This window comes from Geospiza fortis, unplaced genomic scaffold (assembly GCF_000277835.1).
Source record: "Geospiza fortis unplaced genomic scaffold, GeoFor_1.0 scaffold162, whole genome shotgun sequence".
Lineage (NCBI taxonomy): Eukaryota > Metazoa > Chordata > Aves > Passeriformes > Thraupidae > Geospiza > Geospiza fortis.
In genome coordinates, this window is record NW_005054316.1 from 6,706,373 (window position 1) to 6,725,185 (window position 18,813).

At 40.3% G+C, this 18,813-nt stretch overlaps 1 protein-coding gene across 5 annotated transcripts in view; it reads right to left on the minus strand.

Moving 5' to 3' along the window:
* Window positions 1-18,813, minus strand: part of ARID1B (AT-rich interaction domain 1B) — a 243,544-nt gene that overhangs the window by 12,309 nt on the left and 212,422 nt on the right. For all 5 annotated transcript variants that reach the window (XM_031056279.1, XM_031056276.1, XM_031056274.1 and 2 more), the window contains 5 exons: window positions 14,747-14,956; window positions 11,213-11,417; window positions 3,426-3,564; window positions 2,261-2,433; window positions 477-627 (listed from right to left, as the gene is read on the minus strand). In XM_031056279.1, the coding sequence (XP_030912139.1) occupies window positions 477-627; window positions 2,261-2,433; window positions 3,426-3,564; window positions 11,213-11,417; window positions 14,747-14,956 (878 nt within the window). The remainder of the gene's footprint in view (window positions 1-476; window positions 628-2,260; window positions 2,434-3,425; window positions 3,565-11,212; window positions 11,418-14,746; window positions 14,957-18,813) is intronic.

Here is an 18,813-nt window from a genome sequence, read left to right on the forward strand (position 1 = left end):
GTGCTGAACACACTGCAAGACTGATACTGCTACAGCTCTGACAACAGACTCCAGACTCTCCAAAGGCAATTCACCCACAGACCACAAATCAGACACATTTAGACTGTGCATTTTGTTTTTCATTAAAAGCCAACTAGCAACTGTTTAGGTAAAAAACATGGCCAGGAGACCAACTCAAGTGCTACTTTATGCTATCACAGCCCAGCCCAGCTGCCAGCTGAAGGCAGCTGTCAGACACCCATGAGCTGATCTGCTGCAGCCTGAGTGATTTCTAAGGTGTGACAATTCCTCCTTATTAATTTCTATGAACAGCTAGACTCAGTCATTACCAGTGGTTTGACTCCCAGTGATTTAGTAAGATGCTGTAGGAAATGTACGCTGTTATGTTCTCTGCAAGGTGGAATGGAAAAATGAAAAGGGAAGAGAGAGGATCATTTTCACTAATAGGCTTTGCTTTTTCCTGAAGATTGACTCACCTCCTGTCATAGCCACTTCCATAAGAGAACTGCTGTCGCTGGCTCATGCTCATGTTGGACATTGCTCCAGATGGACTCTGGTTATACATATCTTGTATTCCACTGTTAGGCATTTGTCCAGGGGTCATGAAAGGCTCATTGCTTCCAGGCACTGCAACAGTCAGTGAAATTAAATTTATTAATCTGGGTGTTTGAAGTTCACTTTCTTTTCAATGAAGTATTTTAGGAGAATGTTCAGATCCCTAACACTGCCAAGGAGATTTAGCAGGTGGAGGTCTAACAAGCTCTCTGGGGTCTAATGGGAACACATGAAGCACCACCACTACCAAGATGATGGGCATAATATTAAGGAGCTGCAAGTAAGGAAAGAAATCTCCTCTTATGGAAATGAGCTATCAGGCACCAGGCAGCTGCTTCCCTTTGGTCTTCACAGCTGAAGATGAACTTTACTCTTGTTCTTTTCACTGAAACAATGCTAAAAATGAACGCAAACATAAACCTCACAAAACAGATGAAAGCAAATCTGCTAGTTTGAACTACAAAGCTGTCAGAATCAAGCTTTTATTTCCCCCCATAAAACCCTCATACACATATATACAATAATGTTGTTTTGGAAAGGATACTGTATCCTAATGTAGCTTCTCAAGTAGGATGGGCGTATTCTATGGGTCCAAGAAGAGGCACTATTATCAGATATAAATCACCAACAAATAGAAGAGACTCTAACCTCCAGTCCCTCATAGTAGATACTGAACAGATATTTCTGTTTCAACAGGATGAAGTGAAATGTATGACAAAGTACAACACACTTAATCTCATATGGATATAAAACCTAAAGTGAATCTCAAGCAGAGTGTTTTCCCTTCCTTCAACTGCGTTATATGTTAGTGTCCACAGTCCAGGCAAAAGGATTTAAATGAAAGGCTTTTTAAAAAAAATCACATCCAATTAACTACCTCTTTTAAAGCACCTCCCCACTTCATCATATCTCTCCCTTTCCTCAGTTTCAGGGCCTCTTCTTGCCATATCTCCCTTTTGCTCTGTTTTAGTTTACACTTAATCTCCTCCACCTGCTCTTCTCTTTACAGCCATTGTGAGCCCTGCCTGTGTTCTTTGCTCCTACTTTCCTATATCTGAGGCATGCAAGATTGATTAACTTTAAAATCTTCTTACAATATCCACAAAACCAGCTGTAGTTTAAGTACCCAAAAGGACCAGAGTCAATTTGGAAATGAATTTTAAATTTTGCTTTTTAAAACTAAACAAACTTAGAGTGTGTTTATCACCTTTTATCACCTTTTGTCAGGGACTGCCCAAGTAAGAAAAAAATTAGCTTTACTATTCTGAAAAATATGTAAACTGAGACAGAGAGTATTAGGAGGCTCGCTCAGTTTCACACAGTGAATTCCCAGACCAGTCCTACTACAACCAGGCATGTTGCTTCACCACTTTTTTTTTTCACATTCTTACAGTGAAGTCCAGTACTTGATTTGCAGAGTAGCTTACCAACCTCAAGAAATACAAATTCTAACCCTATGATTTACGCCATTTCCCAAAATTTATTCCTACAAACATTTTTAGGATTCTCTTAATTCCAAAATAATGGGCATGACTCTGAGTGGGGAAAATATGACCAGACCAGAAACTCAACTGCACTGCACCTCTCTTTTTGCTACAAGGACACCAATGGCAAAATCATCAAAGTGAAAAAGCTTATTATGACTACAAAATCTTGACTACCTAAGACACATGGAAGAACATTTAAGCTCCCAGAAAGAAAATACCTTTTCTCATTCCACCGAAAGGATCTTTATTCGGCTCATATGGTATCCTTCCCATCATATCTGGCATGTTTATTCCCTGCTGGTATGGTGCATTTGGCGTCATGGAGTTTCGCTTTGGGAACGCTGAATCACTTACATCAGAAAAGGGATCATGCACACTGACTGCGCTGTTTCTGGCAGATTAAGAAGAAAGAAACATTAACATCATCCTGTATTCTTAAGAAATGTGAAAACAGCCTAGTCTACAATAAATGCTGTGGCAGTGATCAGTGCAGGATGCATAAAAGGAAGATGCAAAAGACTTTCACAATGGACAATCATTTAAAAGAATCTACCCACTTTTTCCTCAGCCTTCGCTGTCTACTTACCTTAGAGATCAGGGTTTTTTATTTAATTCTATTGTTTGTGCATTCCTATTACTCATTTAGAAGTCTAAACCTTCCTGAAATTTTACTAAGCTGTTTTGTTCTTTTTTACGTAGAAAACTCAAACGGAATTAAGATGATTAAAGAAGGTACTTGCTATTCTTTCTGCAGCATTACAGATGGAGAAAAAAAGAAGTTGGAGTGGCTCCGCACACAGTACAAACCACACCCACCCCCCTGCTGAAGTCATAAAAAACTGTTTTGCTGGACTTCAGTGGGCTAAGGCTCCTTAATGAATGGTGAGACAGCTTCACTTCAGATTAAGCTGGTCTGTGAGACTTACAGAGCACAGAACTGAAAGGGATCTCTTGGTCCACCCAGTTGAACTCTCTGCTATCTCAACTACTGTTATTGTATATGCTTTTCACAATTTGAATTCAAGTAACACCTTTAAACCACACATTTCTCCTTTCTGAGCATGATCTGTTGACCAGAGGTGTACAGGATAAGCGAGGAGAGGAAGGTTGTGGTTCTAAGTAGGTGCTGTTGGGTTCCACCTTCCTCCCCACTACTGACATATTGACATGCACTTCTTTGCACTGGTGCTTGTCTGATCCTTTTCTGGTGTTTAGAAAGCTAATGGACCTCTCTCTCCTCCAAAAATAAGTAGTTTTCTGCCACTTTTCAGGTTCTGACTGGTTTACCACAAAATCCTACAAGTACCAAAGCAGCTAGGAAAGACTGGATTAAATTGCTGTAGAAATAGAGCAATAAAAAATGAAGCAAAGCCCTTTTCATACCTGCCACCCTGCATAGGTGTCATCTGTCCATGAGGTGTGGATGCTGGTGTTGGGGGCTTCAAATCGCCTGGCACTTCTGTCATGGAATTACTACCAGTGGACTGAGGAGTCTGTGGGCCTTGCAAGGAACCAGAATTAGCTGAAAAATTGAAAAAAAAAAGTAATTATGAAAAGGTAGCAGCCAAATTCCTGTGGAAATAATAATCATCAAGGAAAAAAATGATTCTTTCCTCCAGAAGCCTGTGTATACCTCAATCCACCTCAGTACTTCATAACTTCCCCCAAATCCTCTGAGATCAGGATATGCTGTGTAGTAATAGCCATCATCTTTCCTAGAACCATGAATTTAATCTGCTGCCTGAAGCAACATGGATAGAAATCATCCAGATGAAGGACCATTTAAATCAGAGGTCAGAGATACAAAGTTAATTGTCTGTAGTTTACGACAGAGTAAATGAAGGTTGTTCTTTGGCATAGCTTCTTCATATAATCACTATCACAACACATGTGTTTATAAGAAATATTTCAGCCAGAAGCTTTTCATCATAAATTTAAGCTGCCATATTAATATAAATTCATGGTTTTATTTAGCACTAAAAGGCAGACATTTCCATGGTGAAACATAGCAAATATTAGTGGCACACTGCAATCCCATGTCGTCTTTGAGACAGCATGGCAAAAGATGGTATTTAAGAAATGCAAAAGGCAATCTGGGATCAGAAGAAAACAATAACTGAAAGTAGAATTTGAACAGGAGGCTACAGATAACACTCCTAAAAGCATTGTAAAAATTTAAATGGGCATCTTAACAAAATGTTAGTTAGCATCAGTGATGGTAAAGCATATGTAACAAGGCCAGGTCAGTTCTGCAAAGGATCTGTTTAATCTGCAAAAATTTATTTGTGGAGATCTCAGAAAGCAATAGAGTATCTGCACTAGGGTCCTCCTTAATGGAGGTAAATACCTTGATATTCTTGGTATAACAAACATAGAAGAGCATTTTACTGTCGTGTTCCAATGTGACTGAGCAGCAATAAGGGCATTAAATTAATACAACAGATATTGGTAATAGTGAAGCTAATGGTAAAATACACCCAGACCAGTCTTCCAGAGTAGACACCAAAGCCACTATTTTCATGTGACTGCTGAACAGAAACATGCCCTGAGCCCAAAGCTCTACACAACAGTTTTATGACTTAGAAGGTGGTAAGTGAGGATTAGTAACAGCATCTAAGCCTTGGATCTGACAGGTCTTGCAGCAGAAATCCTGTGAAAGGAGAACTTGTAGGATTCAAGTCTTTACATGCAACTGGGGAAAAAATTACCAACAGAAAAAACTGACAAATCTAGCACACTGAGTAGGACATGGATTTGGCTTGAGAGGTCCTTCTTTTTTATAAACTGTCACGTAAGTGTTTTATTATGCCTGCCTATCTACGCTGAGCCAATTAACAAAACTTTATAAATTACTGTTACAGTGAAAATTGGAACAAGCAGTATGGGTTTTTCTTCTGTATATGAAAGAGAGTAGTTTATAATTGACTCAGAATCCTAGAACACTCATCATCCTGACAGGCAGAGCTTGTTTTTAACTGAAGAACACCTTTTTTGTATGTGTTTCATATATATCTGTAACACATGTTCCCCTATCTGGAAATCAGTCTCAGTAGCAAGTGCATATGTAAATTCACTTTGTGTGCACCACATTGTTCTTGTCGTCAGCTTTTTGAGGCAGTTTTTAATTATGTTTACATAGTAATGAGGTTCAAAAAAAGTTTAGGAAAAGCTCTCTAATTGCATTAATACAGGAACAAGAACATTTGCAACAGCTAATATTAGTTATATTAGTCTACAGTTAGCTGAAAGCTTTAGTGCTATAATAAAATAAAAACTAACCATATTCACATAAAATGAGCTCTTTGTATATTTGACCCCTAAGCAGGTCAGGATCATTCTTCTCCCCTTGAGCTTTAAACACAATTCTGTATTCTTCTAAAAAGCTTGAAAGCATTTCTGAGTTATGTCACAGATTGTCACATATTAGAAACATGTAAGCAAACATCTTAGTGTACCCAAATACTTGCTGTAAATTCAGATATTGCCTAACCCTGAATATTTCTCTTAAGCTGGGCTATTAAGAAGCAATTAAACTCTTCCCTATCCTATCTGAGCAAGAGCTTAATTCATATCTCTAGCAAACCTAAAGGAAGAAAGTAAAAGATTTTTCAGCATTTACAAGCTTCAGGAGTGCAAATTTATCAATAACAATGTGTTTTATATCATATTCTATAAAGAATGGTTCAAAACAAAAATAAGATACCCAATTGAGAAGCTACAAGTCCAATTTCCATTTTAGAGTGGCAGTTACAAGGTTGGTTATTTTTCCTCTATCTTTCTAAATGACTGGTTATATACAACTGAAAAAAATGGAAGGCAAATGCTGTCAAAGTTTCTGGTACTGCTTTGTTAACACACTTTGCCCCTGACCTCCACTGGGTTAGGGACGCTTCTAGAGAACAGGAACTGCAAGTGTTTCAGTCTCTGGATTAGGACTCCATCTACCAAGAAGAGCCTGTATTTCCTATTTCACCTTAAATTTTACATTTGCTGGGCTGCACTCTGAAATTTTTACATCTATTTTTGCAGGGATTTTATTATGTCAGCTGCTTAATTTTGATTGTGGACATTGTGAAAGAGAAACAGTATCTTTTAGAGTGCTTAAAAAGCTTCAGTATTAAATCAAGCTCTAAGAAGGAAGACAAACAATAATGTTCTTTTGGAAAAGTAATCTCTGCTTACATGATTCTGCAGCTATCTTGGGGATGTCCAGGAAAACACCTGTGGGTTCATAGCTACTGAATTCCTCATCTCACATCCACATCTAAGCAATAATTGTCTTTCAGGTATCACAACAGATTTGTAAGAATTTGCTTTTCACAATACAAAATACATCAAAACTTAAATATAATTGACATCCTGGTCAGTGAGAAGGTGAGGTCTGCCACAGTTTGCTGTGGAAGCATGTGTTAATAACACATGATAGCATGCATTGTTCTCTGCAGCATGGAATTATGGTACTGGAATGCCTTTTGCCTTTCAAAGCCTGCATGACAGTAAGTATTGTTTTCAGGAAAGACCCTTTATTTACCGGAAAAGAAAAATGCAGCTAAAAACATACACTAAACCTTTCTCTTACCAGCAATTTTTTCCCTTTGGAAAAAAAAAAAAAAAAAAGAAAAAAAAAAAAGAAATAAAAGAAAGAAGAATGAAACCTCTTGAAACTCCATTAATATGAGGCCTGACATGCTCTCTAGGATATCCCTACCTTTTGCCAGAAGCTACAAATGTATACTCTAAAGTAAACAATGGAAAGGTTACTGAAGGTTAAGTACATTCACATACTTCAGAGTGAACAGCCAGCCACCACGCTGGGAAGATAATTTACACAGCACGAACCCAGTGCCCCAGCTAGCTGGACTGGGGGCCGCTGGCTGCTGCAGGGCCCCCTGGGCAGGCATGGATGCAGGCCCGGGGCCACCTCCTCCTGCCCCCCCAGCCACCCCTCCCACCCTCTGGCCCATCCATCTTCAGTGGGGATTCCCTGGCTGGCCTCATGACACGCTCCATGACATCACCTGCCTGCTAATAATAGCATCCAGTCAGGCACCCGCCAGCAGCGCAGAGACGGATGGCTTTGGATACAGAGGCACTCACTGAATGGCTGTGTCCTGCCGTGCTGTGCATGTCCCCCCCCAGCACCCCCTCCCCAAGTCTCGTTTCTCTGCTGCCAAGGAAACGCAGCAACACACTCCTGGTGCCTTGTTGCTCCCTCCTTCCAGCACAAGCCTACGATTTTCCCAGGTTTGCGTTAATGAAATCTCTGTTGACATCAGGGCCAGCTGCTGTTACTCACAAGCATCCTCAGCTGAACCACTCTGGCCATCCTGCTCATTCAACACAGGATAAACTCTGAGCCTGTTATTTTGAGAGCTGTGCACACATAACGGCACACTGCAACTAAGAATTCAGAGTGCCAGAGTACAGCAATGGAAGGTAACTCCTTCATGCTGATGGTCCTTTGGAATTTTTTCTCCAGCATCCTTTACTGCTTACAGGAATGGCGTCCAGAATTCTTCTCAGTTTAGAACTTGCCACATTATTTGTGAGCATTTTGGTCAAAACTATCAAACACACATGAGAGGAAAAGCATTTTGTCTTTGCACTTGCTCCTGGAAAGAAGGAAGACCTACAATGCCTCTCTCTCTAAGGGAGTTTTTATGCAGCGAAAGTCATCAGCAGGTGCCATGGCCCTTGGCACAGACCCAGTGATCAGGACAGAAGGCCATCAGGGATCCTCCAATAGTTAGTCTGTCATTAGGCATTTGCTGCTGGCCTTCACTGCTGATGGTATCACCTGACCCAGGCAGATTTAAGCTGACATGAAGGCCTCAGCGTACCACAAACATGTCACCAACTTGCGCAGCCTCAGAGCAGTGCAAGGCACACTAAAACATTCAGGCCCCCACCCCTCCCTAGGAGCTTTATGAAACAGCAGAAGAGGCTCTGACAGTGATATGGAGTAAGAACAATTGAAATGAGCGCCTAATCCTAACCCTAACACCCTGGCTACTGTGCAAATCTCTGCTGATCAAGGCCAACCAGTCTGTCACACTGCTGCTCTACTCTCACTTCTTTTTTCAACTTTTTATAATTGCTGATACTATTGTGAATTTCACTGTACATAACACTAAATTATTCACTCCTTTACGTACCATTTACCTTACTAATGATGTTGTAAAAAACAGAAGTGATGGGAAAATCCTGAATATACAAGCAGATGGACAAACATTGATCCCAGATCACCGTCTGGCAGTCCCATAAATTTGACTTACACATCACATCCTTTTCTTGACCGTGCTCCTCCATACGAATCTCCTTACCATGGCTGTCTCACTGTGCTCCCTAGCACTCCCTCTATGCCTGCATTCTAAAGGTCATATGTGAAGCAGTCACATAACCACCCCTTGGGTGTGAGATATCTGCAAGAATGGATTTGCTTTGAGCTGCACTTCAGCCTACTCCCATCTTGCATAACCATCCACCTGGAAACTACAACGACATTCAAACTGAATCCTTCTCTGTACATAAAGGCTGCCAGTCCTGATGCATTTTTATGAGCAATTGAAATATTTAATTTTAAAAGTTTTGTGAAGATCAGCTAACTTCTAAGATCTCAAGACTTATTTCATAGCATCAGCTTGTTAGAACTGAACAAAGTACAGCACCTTCCCCTCTGAGACAAGTTCTTCTGCTTTCCTATCAGATTAACTTCAGCCCTAATACTGTAACTAGTTCTCTGCAAAAGGATTTGGCTTCTAAGTGGCTCTGCCTACACTGAGCTAACTGCATAAGAGCGGCTAATGGTTAAAGTAAGGACCTTGGGAGGCTACTGTTTCTTGTTGTATTGGGCTCCTGTTCCCTCTGAATGCCAAAGAGTGACAGATTATCTGAAGTATGTCTACAACTCCGCTTCTTTTGTGCCTCTAAAATGTTAATGTTGGTATATACCGAAGGAAAAGGAAAAAGAAAAAAAGCGGACTATTAAAGAGAACAGGCTTGGACTCTCTGAGGCATCTATATCTCAGCGGGATTTCATGTACTAAAGCTGATACACACTGGGAAAGCCTTTCTCCATACAGAAGTGCAGTCCCATTCAGTGACACAAGCTCTTTTCTCTCCAACAAAACAAACCTTGAGATCCTTGCTTGCTTCCCCCTCTTCTAGTCTCTATGTCCTGCTGTGTTTTTATTTTAGAAAAATAGTTTCAGTTCTCCTCAAAGACAGCTTGCTTGAATGTTATGATAAATTTAAACTTGGACTTTGCCATTTTCATTCACAGCATCGTGATGCAAAAGGACCCTGTAAAGTGGTACATCTGACATTTCCACTCTTTTGTTTCATGTTGACATATTTAAATAGCAATTCTTCATCTCAAAATTCAGCTGATTTATGGTGATCATCCCCAAATCAACTACTGAGAGCAGTATTGGAGAGAGAAGGTAAGGGAGGAAAGAACAAAGCATAATACTCTTTCATTTTTAGAGACAGATCAATTTTTTCTTCATTGTCCTTAGCAAATCTAACCATTTCAGCTTCTCTTACCAGTCTTCTCAGGAGGTGATGGGCACCTCCAATGTATATTATTTTTTGCAGCTGTGCGCACTCAGGACACCATGCTTATTTCAGACAAACATTTGGACTATGGACTTCTAGTACCAAGTGTTTTTCTCTATCTTCTAAACTTGAATTGCAAAGTAACCTAATATCCTCTCTATTAAATAATCACCACCGGGGTACCTTATAACCCTAAGTTTTAACAAGGTGGAGGAAATATTTTAAGCTATTACACAGAGATGTGCTTAGGATTGAATACTCCCTCAAATCCTTACACTGAACAGAACAGGCTGAGAAAGATTTAAGGCTTATCACTGTTATCTTATTCTGTACTGAGAAAGCATTATTGTAAGAGATAATCTTGGAAAGGCCAGAACTTTATTATATGATTATAAAGGTCTCTGCAATTTTCTAGTGTCCATGATAGGGTAGTGAAGTCATGCAATTGCAAACTGTCTGCAGGGCTTTCTGGGTCTCTGACTCTCTACTTCCCATTTTCAGCCAGTGAACTGTACTAACAGAAATTAAGTGAATTAATATTTTCCTAAAACTGTGTTCTACCACAGGAAACTCCTGTAAACATTCCAGAAATTATATTCTCTTGGCAATAAGTGATGGTGGTCTGCCTAATAAGTAACTGTGTCAGTAGTTTGCAAATTCTGTCAAACTATTCTGTTGGTCAGAAAAACTAGTAACAAAAGGAATAATCCAAAATAATTAAAGGATTTTTTTACTCTTCCATGGGTAGTCCAGAAGTCAACAGTTAGACTAATACTATGACTCTTCCTATGTACTTAAAATATTTCCACTTAAGAATAGTCCTGCCTTGAGTATCAACTGTGACTATTAAATCTTGAGTATCTTAAGTGACATGAATTTAGAAAAACAGTGTTTTTCATTTACACCACACCGTAAATGCAAGAAAGAACAGCCAAAATAAAGTAATCCCAGTTCCAATTTTTCAGATGAGAAGATCAAAACAGTGATCCTAACAACCTACCTGACACACAGGATTAGCAACAAAAGAACAGAGAGCATGCCTCCAAATGAGAATGTGTGGCAGTAAGGACACACTGTACTCTGAGCTCTCCATCTGCCACACATTCAACACGAGCTGCATCAGAGCAACCATGTGAGACACGCCTATCAGTCCAGCATCTGCCATCCTGATCCAACTGAAGCCTTGCTGATCAACAGTTGTGCTGAAAAGCAGCTTCAGTCACAGCAAGGAAAGTGCAGGTACCAGAGCCTGAGCTTAGGCAAATGCATGCCCCTGTCTTACAGCAGACGCACATCTGTGCTGACCTCTGTTCTTTGTATTACACCCATGTCACTGAATGTGAAGGGTACACTGGCACACACATCTTTATATGTTGGACTGAGGAACAGACAGACACACAACTGTGCCGGCCCTTCAGAGTTAACTCTGATTTGACTCAGGAGCTGACTCCAAGTCTGAGAATGAGGACTCCAACAACAGGTTTATCCTTGTTTTTCCAGCATTATCAAGACACGCTTAGAAATACATGGGGTGCAACAACCTAGTAGACTGCAACTGCCTTGCAGTCAAAAAATGGTTGTGTAAGAAGGAGGCTGCAGTTTATTTGACTTACCAGGAGATGGCGGCTGAATCTTAGGTTGTTTCTTGGTATCTCCACTGCTGAAGACTTCTGGAGGGGGCTCCTCCCCTCGCTCAATCTTGCACTCGAAGGCAAACAGGTACTGAATGTATTGTTTTTTCAGGGAGCTGGCTGCGCTGCTCGAAGTGCCAACGTTCAAGGTGGTTGCCAGCTCACGCCACTTCTTGTTTTTATTAACCTAGCAAAGTAAACGGCAGAATCATTGGTTTGCAGCGAAGTGTTTTGTTTAAGTCAGGAAACAAAAAAGGAAAAAAAAAAGCACTTAATGTCTTGGTTTACTTTTTTTTATTTTCCTCTTTTAACTAATGCTCATTACTCCCACACGCAGTAATGCACAGACAGCATTTACAGTTATAAAGCCATTAAGGAACCTGCTGATAGCTACATAAAAAGCTTTGCTTGTGGAGTCTTCTGCATGGTGCATCCTTTAAATGTCTTACGCCCTTCCAGGGCCTATGCTCTTTAGTTAGCAATCTATCTCCAAGCAAATTCTTGCTCACTCTCTCCGTCCCTGACACCCACCCACACCCACCCCCCTCTAATTAAAAAGCAGCTTCTAAAATATAATTTAGAAAGCACTAACAGTGTTATTCTGCAATTTGTTTGAACATTGATATGAAAAATAATTTTTCTCCCAAATAGCCACCAGCTGTCAAACAGTTCAGCTTGTAATTCCTGGTTCAATTCCTTTCACTTTAGTGCATCTTGCAGGGACAGATCAATGATCCTCTGGCTAGATGAGAGGCAGAGCGAAGCCAGGCCCCTTAATTAATTAAGGCAGACTTCAAACACTCATGGCTAGCCCAGCAATACTCTGTATTACAATGCTGACTGCACCACTCCACTGTGAGTCTTGTTTGCAGTGTAAGGCTAAGAATATTGAAAGACTCTGCTCATGAGTTCCTCAAACACAGCTGATCTGCAATAATAGCGAAGTTCATTTGTCATCCTGGGTGATGCCACTGACTCACTCAGCTGTACCACTTGTAGCAGCCACTGCTTTTGCTCCAACACCTGATGCCTTTGAGTTCATTCAACCAGTTATACAATTTCTAGGTATGATCCAAGGAGCAGGGTCAGCACCAAAATAAATTGGCTTTAAACATCTGAGAAATCTCATCTTTTGTGGGTAGCAATTCTGATTCCATGATTGTCTGCTACTTGCCCTAAGGCCTGATATTTTAATGACTCCAGCTTAACTTGTATAGATAGAAAGATTATCATTAGCCATACTATTCCTTAGTCTGTGTGCCAGCAAAGGAAACATTTTTTAAAGTTTCTCTCAGTCTTTAATAACACTGTAACTGCTGCCAGTCAGCAAAGATCTTTTGAGGATGGCATTAACAGCAAGCAGGTTGGCATGGCTATGCTAAGTGTTTTTATTTCTCTGGTACATCCTACAAGAACCCAGGAGTTAAAGGAGACCAGATTTTCATTAACTGCCCTTGTTGAGGCCTGAAATCCAGTTACACAGCTCTTTGTGCCTACTGGCTTACAGCTAAGTGGTGCGTAATGAACACATTGCATAATGTAAACAGAAATGTTCATGCCTAAATGCCCAGTATATTGGCATTTAAAGGAAGACTGCCAGCAGCTGGTCTGTTCCTGTTGGGACCCCATCAAGGGCAGCTCCTCAGACAGGGAATATGCACCACTGCTGCACAGTTCCTCTCCCTGCCGCTCTGTGGGCAGAGTCATGAGATGTGGAGTGCAGCAGCTGGAGCAGCAGCTTTTTAGGAGGGCACCACACAGATGCATTTAAATAAAACTCAGGAAGGAAAGCTCTGCACCTCTCAGTAGCTCTAAACAGATAAACATAGTGACCATTCATGTGGGCACACCAGCAAAACCAGAAGCCCTCATTTTAGGTATAAATTTTAACCAGTACTAAAGCACAGACATTTGTAACTCAAGCTCTTTCAAAAATCAGTCTAAGTGAACAGCATCAATTCTTTGGCAAAGCGTAATGTCTGTCACTGAAAATCAACACTGAATGTCCCAAAATAAAATAAATTTCCATAATAAGCAAACATGAATAACTCTCTAGAATATCCCATCTGCCCCCCATCTTGCTCAATTTTTGATGCTAAGAGTCACACTGTGGGCACAATCATGCTGTATGAGGCAGAGTGGCTGCATGATACGATTTACCTGTAATAAAGTTTCTGAGCTAAAAGTAATCAAATCCCTATGATGCTGAGGGGCATGAGCTGATCACTAAAAATGTCAGCATAACATCTCTAACCAATATACAGCATTTAACAACTGGCAGAATGAACTATGTTAGGTTTCTCTGCCTTCCTTTAATAATAAGAATAGCTAAAATCCCTGGATTTGAAGGGCCAATGATCTAATTCAGTAGTCAAATCCTGTGTTGTGAGGTGCACTATTAAAATAGCTTTGAAATGGGTACCAATCAATGTTGGACATTCCCTTCTTGAACTAACCACATACGTTATGAAAATATGTTCTTTTTTGGAGACTAATTTGTTTGCCATATTTTTGAGTTCAGATTTTGTAATTAGTGGAGAATTGTATGTTTTAATATTACATTTTATATAATATTACACATGCATATTTATCTACATGTTAGCTATGTTTAAGACCTCATTTTGCAAGGCACTGAACAAATGTTCTCATAAACACAGAACTAATGGATCCCTGCACTTCACGAGAGTGTCTAGTGTCTAGCCAGTGATCCCCTAGATGCAAGAGATGCTTTGTACAAGGATGGGTGACTTCGAATCCCAAATCTAAGACTGCAAGTACTGACTGTTTTCTCCTGCTTTCCCTTTAGATGCTAAACAGTGAAACATCTCATTTTGCTCTGTGGTGAACAACCCCATAGAACTCATAAATATTTTTCCAACATCCCTTTGCAAAACTTCAAATTAACTAGTGAGAACACAAATGAAAGCTTCTGTCTCCCATCTGTGACTTTTTTAGTCTCAGCTCTTCCTGCTTTCATTTTTCTTCAACTCATTTAGGTAATTCACCTTTTCCTTGTAATGATCATGCTAGCAAGGCAACCCAAAATATCCTGTAAGCATTTTCCAAACAGAGCACAGTCCATGTCTAAGAAACACATATACTGTATAGAGACACTCAAAGGTTTGGGATGAAGGAGTGTGTTTTAAGAACATGTCTGTAGTTTCTCTGGGGAGATTAACTGAATTGTCCTACAGGCTGTATCCCTATGGAGGAAAAATGGACTTAAAAATTTCCTTTTCCTTTTAGCTCTATCATCTGCCTCTTACTTGTAATTTTGATCCTGTGGCCTTTTCCTATTTTCTTCTCTCAGCAGCATTACTAGATTCCCTGAAAAGGCAACAATTTCATCTGTCTACAGCAATGGTCAATCTTGATTCAAACTTTAAAGTTTTACGGCCATTATGCAGCCCAATATGAACTCCAGACAGCTATCAAAGCATGAAATCATTTTCTTCAACAATATTGTCTGGGCTGAAAACCTAATGATGTATAGGTTCACTTTTAACCAGTTCTCACCTGTGCTAAACCTCCAATCTCCTTGACGCAGACATAGAGCCTGAAGAGATCCAAGGGCTTCTTGCCCACCGCTGGCAGACTGGCCACAGGCGTGCCCCTCTCCTCCATGAACGTCAGGTACCGATCCACCCACAGCTTGCGCTCCGGCTCATTTCCCAGCTCATAGACTTTAGTGATCTTCTCTCCAGTCGTGGTAGAGGAACTTGATTTCTAAATTGCAAGAAGAAAAGAAAGAGTTGGGGGAAGGGTGGGAGGGGAAGGGAAAAGAAAGTAAGAAACTCACAACATTGAAAAAGAGAAGATGTCCAACAAACTAAAGCTATCACACAACAGTCAGGAATGAAGGCTACTAGTTCAGGCACAAACAGTACATTCTGTCCATATACAGAAAAGTCAGCTTTATAAATAAAGGGCCCAAACTCCCCATTCTCATATTTCTTTCACTGATTTGAACTTTGGATCCCAGAAGGCAAGTTTCTGATGTTGCCTCAAGTCATTTTAAGAAGAGGTAGCTCTCACTGAGTGCTTCTTGTCCACTTATCTCAAAGTGCTTTGCAAGCAACTATTTTGGTAAAATTAGAAACAAATTTGTTCCACACAAGTTTAGAAACTCCTAAAACCAAACCAATCCTCTCCTCTTTGCCCTCAAAGATGGGCTAGAAAACCTGAAAGTGATCCTCCAGAGCAGGAATTGCACAAAAATAGCCTAAAGTGTGAATCATGGCAAACTAGTACATGGAGAAGTTGTCCTCTCTTCGGAGTCATAAATGGTTATGCTTCATTACTACTTCACAACACTGTTGGCCAAAAAGCAAGATGAGCAAGTGTGCCTACAGTACAAGGAGATTGGTGGCAATACTCTTAGTGAACTGCCAATTAGCTGCCTGATCCAATAAGGCTTGTAAGTAGCAACTACTCTTCTCCCTTGCTGGAGTACAGATGATATCTATCTCTGTTGTCCTACCTTGCAAAGGGAATGTGTGTTACGACCTGGGGAAAACCAAGGATGGACAGCAATCAGAGCTGAGACTCCACCAGCAAAAGCAGAAGCGGCAAGAGCAGAATTCCATCTCCTTGGCAAAAAGGCAGGACAGAAGCTGCTTTTTCTCTTTTCTCCCCTTTTTTTTTCCTTTTCCTCTTTAATGTAGAGATAGCAGAAAGCACTGAGGCTGCTACACAAGCTATAAATTCTCACCCTATCTTTTCTGTGCAATGTAACCCTGTGAACTGGGCTCTGTGCCATGTGTGGACAGACCCTGTCACAGCCCCTACCCAAGCTCAGCTCTGACAGCAGAGAGGGGCTGCTGCTACAGCAGGACAACCCGCCCACTTGCACAAAGTGAACTGATTTGCTCAGCAGTAGAAGATGGGAGTGGTTCAGAATTAAACACAAGGGGAAAAGACTGACATAAAGCTTTGGGAAAGGAGCCAAATATGTGAAGGGAAACATATCCTTTATGTCTGTATAGTAAAAGCCTAAACTTTGTTGTTGATTGCAGTAGACACTTCTTAAAACTCATCTAGTCAATCACTTTTTCCCTCTTTTGCCTTTTCCTTACTTTGAACTGAAGACAGACTATTGTCAAGTAAACAGAAACTCATTCCTAGTTGAACATCTCTAAAAAAGATCCTCACTGTACCTCACACATGCTACAGAACCACTCTGTCCATGTCCCCACACAGTGGTGAGGCCTGGCACTCAACACCATGAAAGAGGGATACAGCAGAGCAGAACCCCACTGCCAATGATTTCAAGAGCATTGCCACCATTCATATTGCATGTTAGCCTGGAAAATATGACAGACTCTGTATCTCCTTCCAGCTATCAGCTGCAACTTGGCAAAACTGGAAAAGGGTCAGGAGAAAAGAAACATGAAGCCAAGGGGGGTGACCTAGCAGTTCCATGACCCATTGCTGTTCTTTCCAGTGAACGGATATTAATTTTAATGAAATAAATAGCCTCCTTTAAAGTCTTCTGCCTTGCTGACACTGTAACTTCTTCACAGCAATCCTTCCTACAGACGTATATGATTACATTTCTTAGCAATGAGGTGCATGCCTGAATTTACTTCAGCCAGACTCAGTTGTGTTACAACTCCTACTGAAGTGAGAGTCAGGGCTAAATTTGTTTTATTAATACTAAGTGGCTGGCAGGAAATACACTGACATGAATCCTGCAGATTATGCAAAGAAAGCACAAACTGATTCTGTAATAGCAACCAATTTACTGAAAGCATCATCACTTGCTATATATCTGGGTACTCAAGAAAATCAGTTTAACTCTTAGCAACAAATACACTTTGTCAAAGTTTGGGAGGGTTTTTTGGGTGGGTGGAAAGGTGGAAGTAGGGTAGTCATGTTGCTACTAAGTTGATGTTGTGGTGAGCACCAGATACAAGATCACACAGGTTTGAACAGCTGAATGAACTGGAACTACTCCACTACCTTTTGCAGTAAGTACAAAGTTACTCTACTGCTTCACCGGCATCAATTTTAATCTGACACTTAAGATGCCCCAGAACTCTACAAAAACGAAGGTGGGGAATTCCAGCTTTTATGCAGAAAATTTTCTGTGTGCTTATATTCTAACATATGAGGCAACAAAATAGTTTCTATTTCACTTCTATGGTGAACCATGATTAAGAAAATTCAGATTTACCAGTTTTAGGGTTTCATTTCTATATGTTAAGATTCACTTTTTCAAATCAGAATCATAGCAGAAGGGAAACAGTTAAAAATTTTTCTTTCTGCATTTTTCTACTATACATCTCAAATGATGCTGCTTTTCAGCAGTGTGGCAGCAAGCTCTAAAATGACAGTAAAATCTGAAAACTTTTCACAGCTTACAGAAGGTAAGAAGTGTTTCTTACTGTGTGAGCTTTCAGGTTGTCATGCTTTGTAAAATGGGTGCAATTTTCTTCTAAAATGAAATGTTAACTTTAGAAGAATGCACTGGAGGGAAGAATGCTATTCCTCAAGAGTAAAGATCTTTTTCTCTTCTCTATTTTTATAAAAGTAAATGGATAAAAATGACAGATGTGTGCAAGCTAGTCTATACACAAACAAACTTCAGTTTCACATGGGCAGGTTCAGCTGGAAGCCTAAATTTACCTATAAATATTAAATATTAACCCCTATAAAGCCAGGGTTTATAAGAGAAAGATCCCATTTTAAACTAAAATGAGCACACCCCAGGCAATGCTGGAAGGACACAGATCATGACCTTTCCTTCTGTTAAGTATGTTGATAATTTTGGTGACAGAAGAATGCTAGTGCAGGCCTATGGCACATATATTTACTGATTTAGTTTTATCCTACTCTGCCTGCAATCACCAGCACTCTTCCACATGATCCACTGGCAGTGTTTAAATGGGTGATTAAGAAACCTCCACCGAAGTATGTGGATACCAAAGCCAATTCCCATACTGAATCTGTCGAAACCCATCCTTTCTTTTCGCTACACCTACCCACTATTAAAACTGTATTATATGCAGACCCTTTTATGGTGAGTCTGCAGAATCCTTCAGAGCAACACAAATTTATGTAGGAGCTATTTTCACATGAAAGGCAGTGGGTAGTTGCTTCTCTACATATCTTTAAGGATCTATATTTATACAATTACCTACTGTTCCCTTCCTTGACTTCAGTGAAGAATTTGCCAATATTACACGTGTTACACAGACCTCTTTTACTACAGAACAGAGTGTGCATACACAGGCAGCTAAAACTGCCAAAGTCCAATCCCTGGCAGATGCTTGTAGAGGACACATTCCTTGGTCAATATTTTCTCCTGAAGGACTCTGGAGACCCCTCCCAGCTAGCACCAGGGAGGTGTAGTACTGTTCAGGTGCATTCACTGTCATGTTCCTGGGTACCTATGGACAGTTACCAGCATTTTATGTGGTTTTTGTAACCTACTGTTTTATTCATGTTGCAGTGACCCTGCATAGTTTACACCCACACTTGAAATGTCTCTTTTAAAGAATTTTAGAACTATCTCACCACTGTCAGGGATGCACATTATATGCAAAACTGGCAGAGCAGAAGTGTCCTTTTCCTGACATACC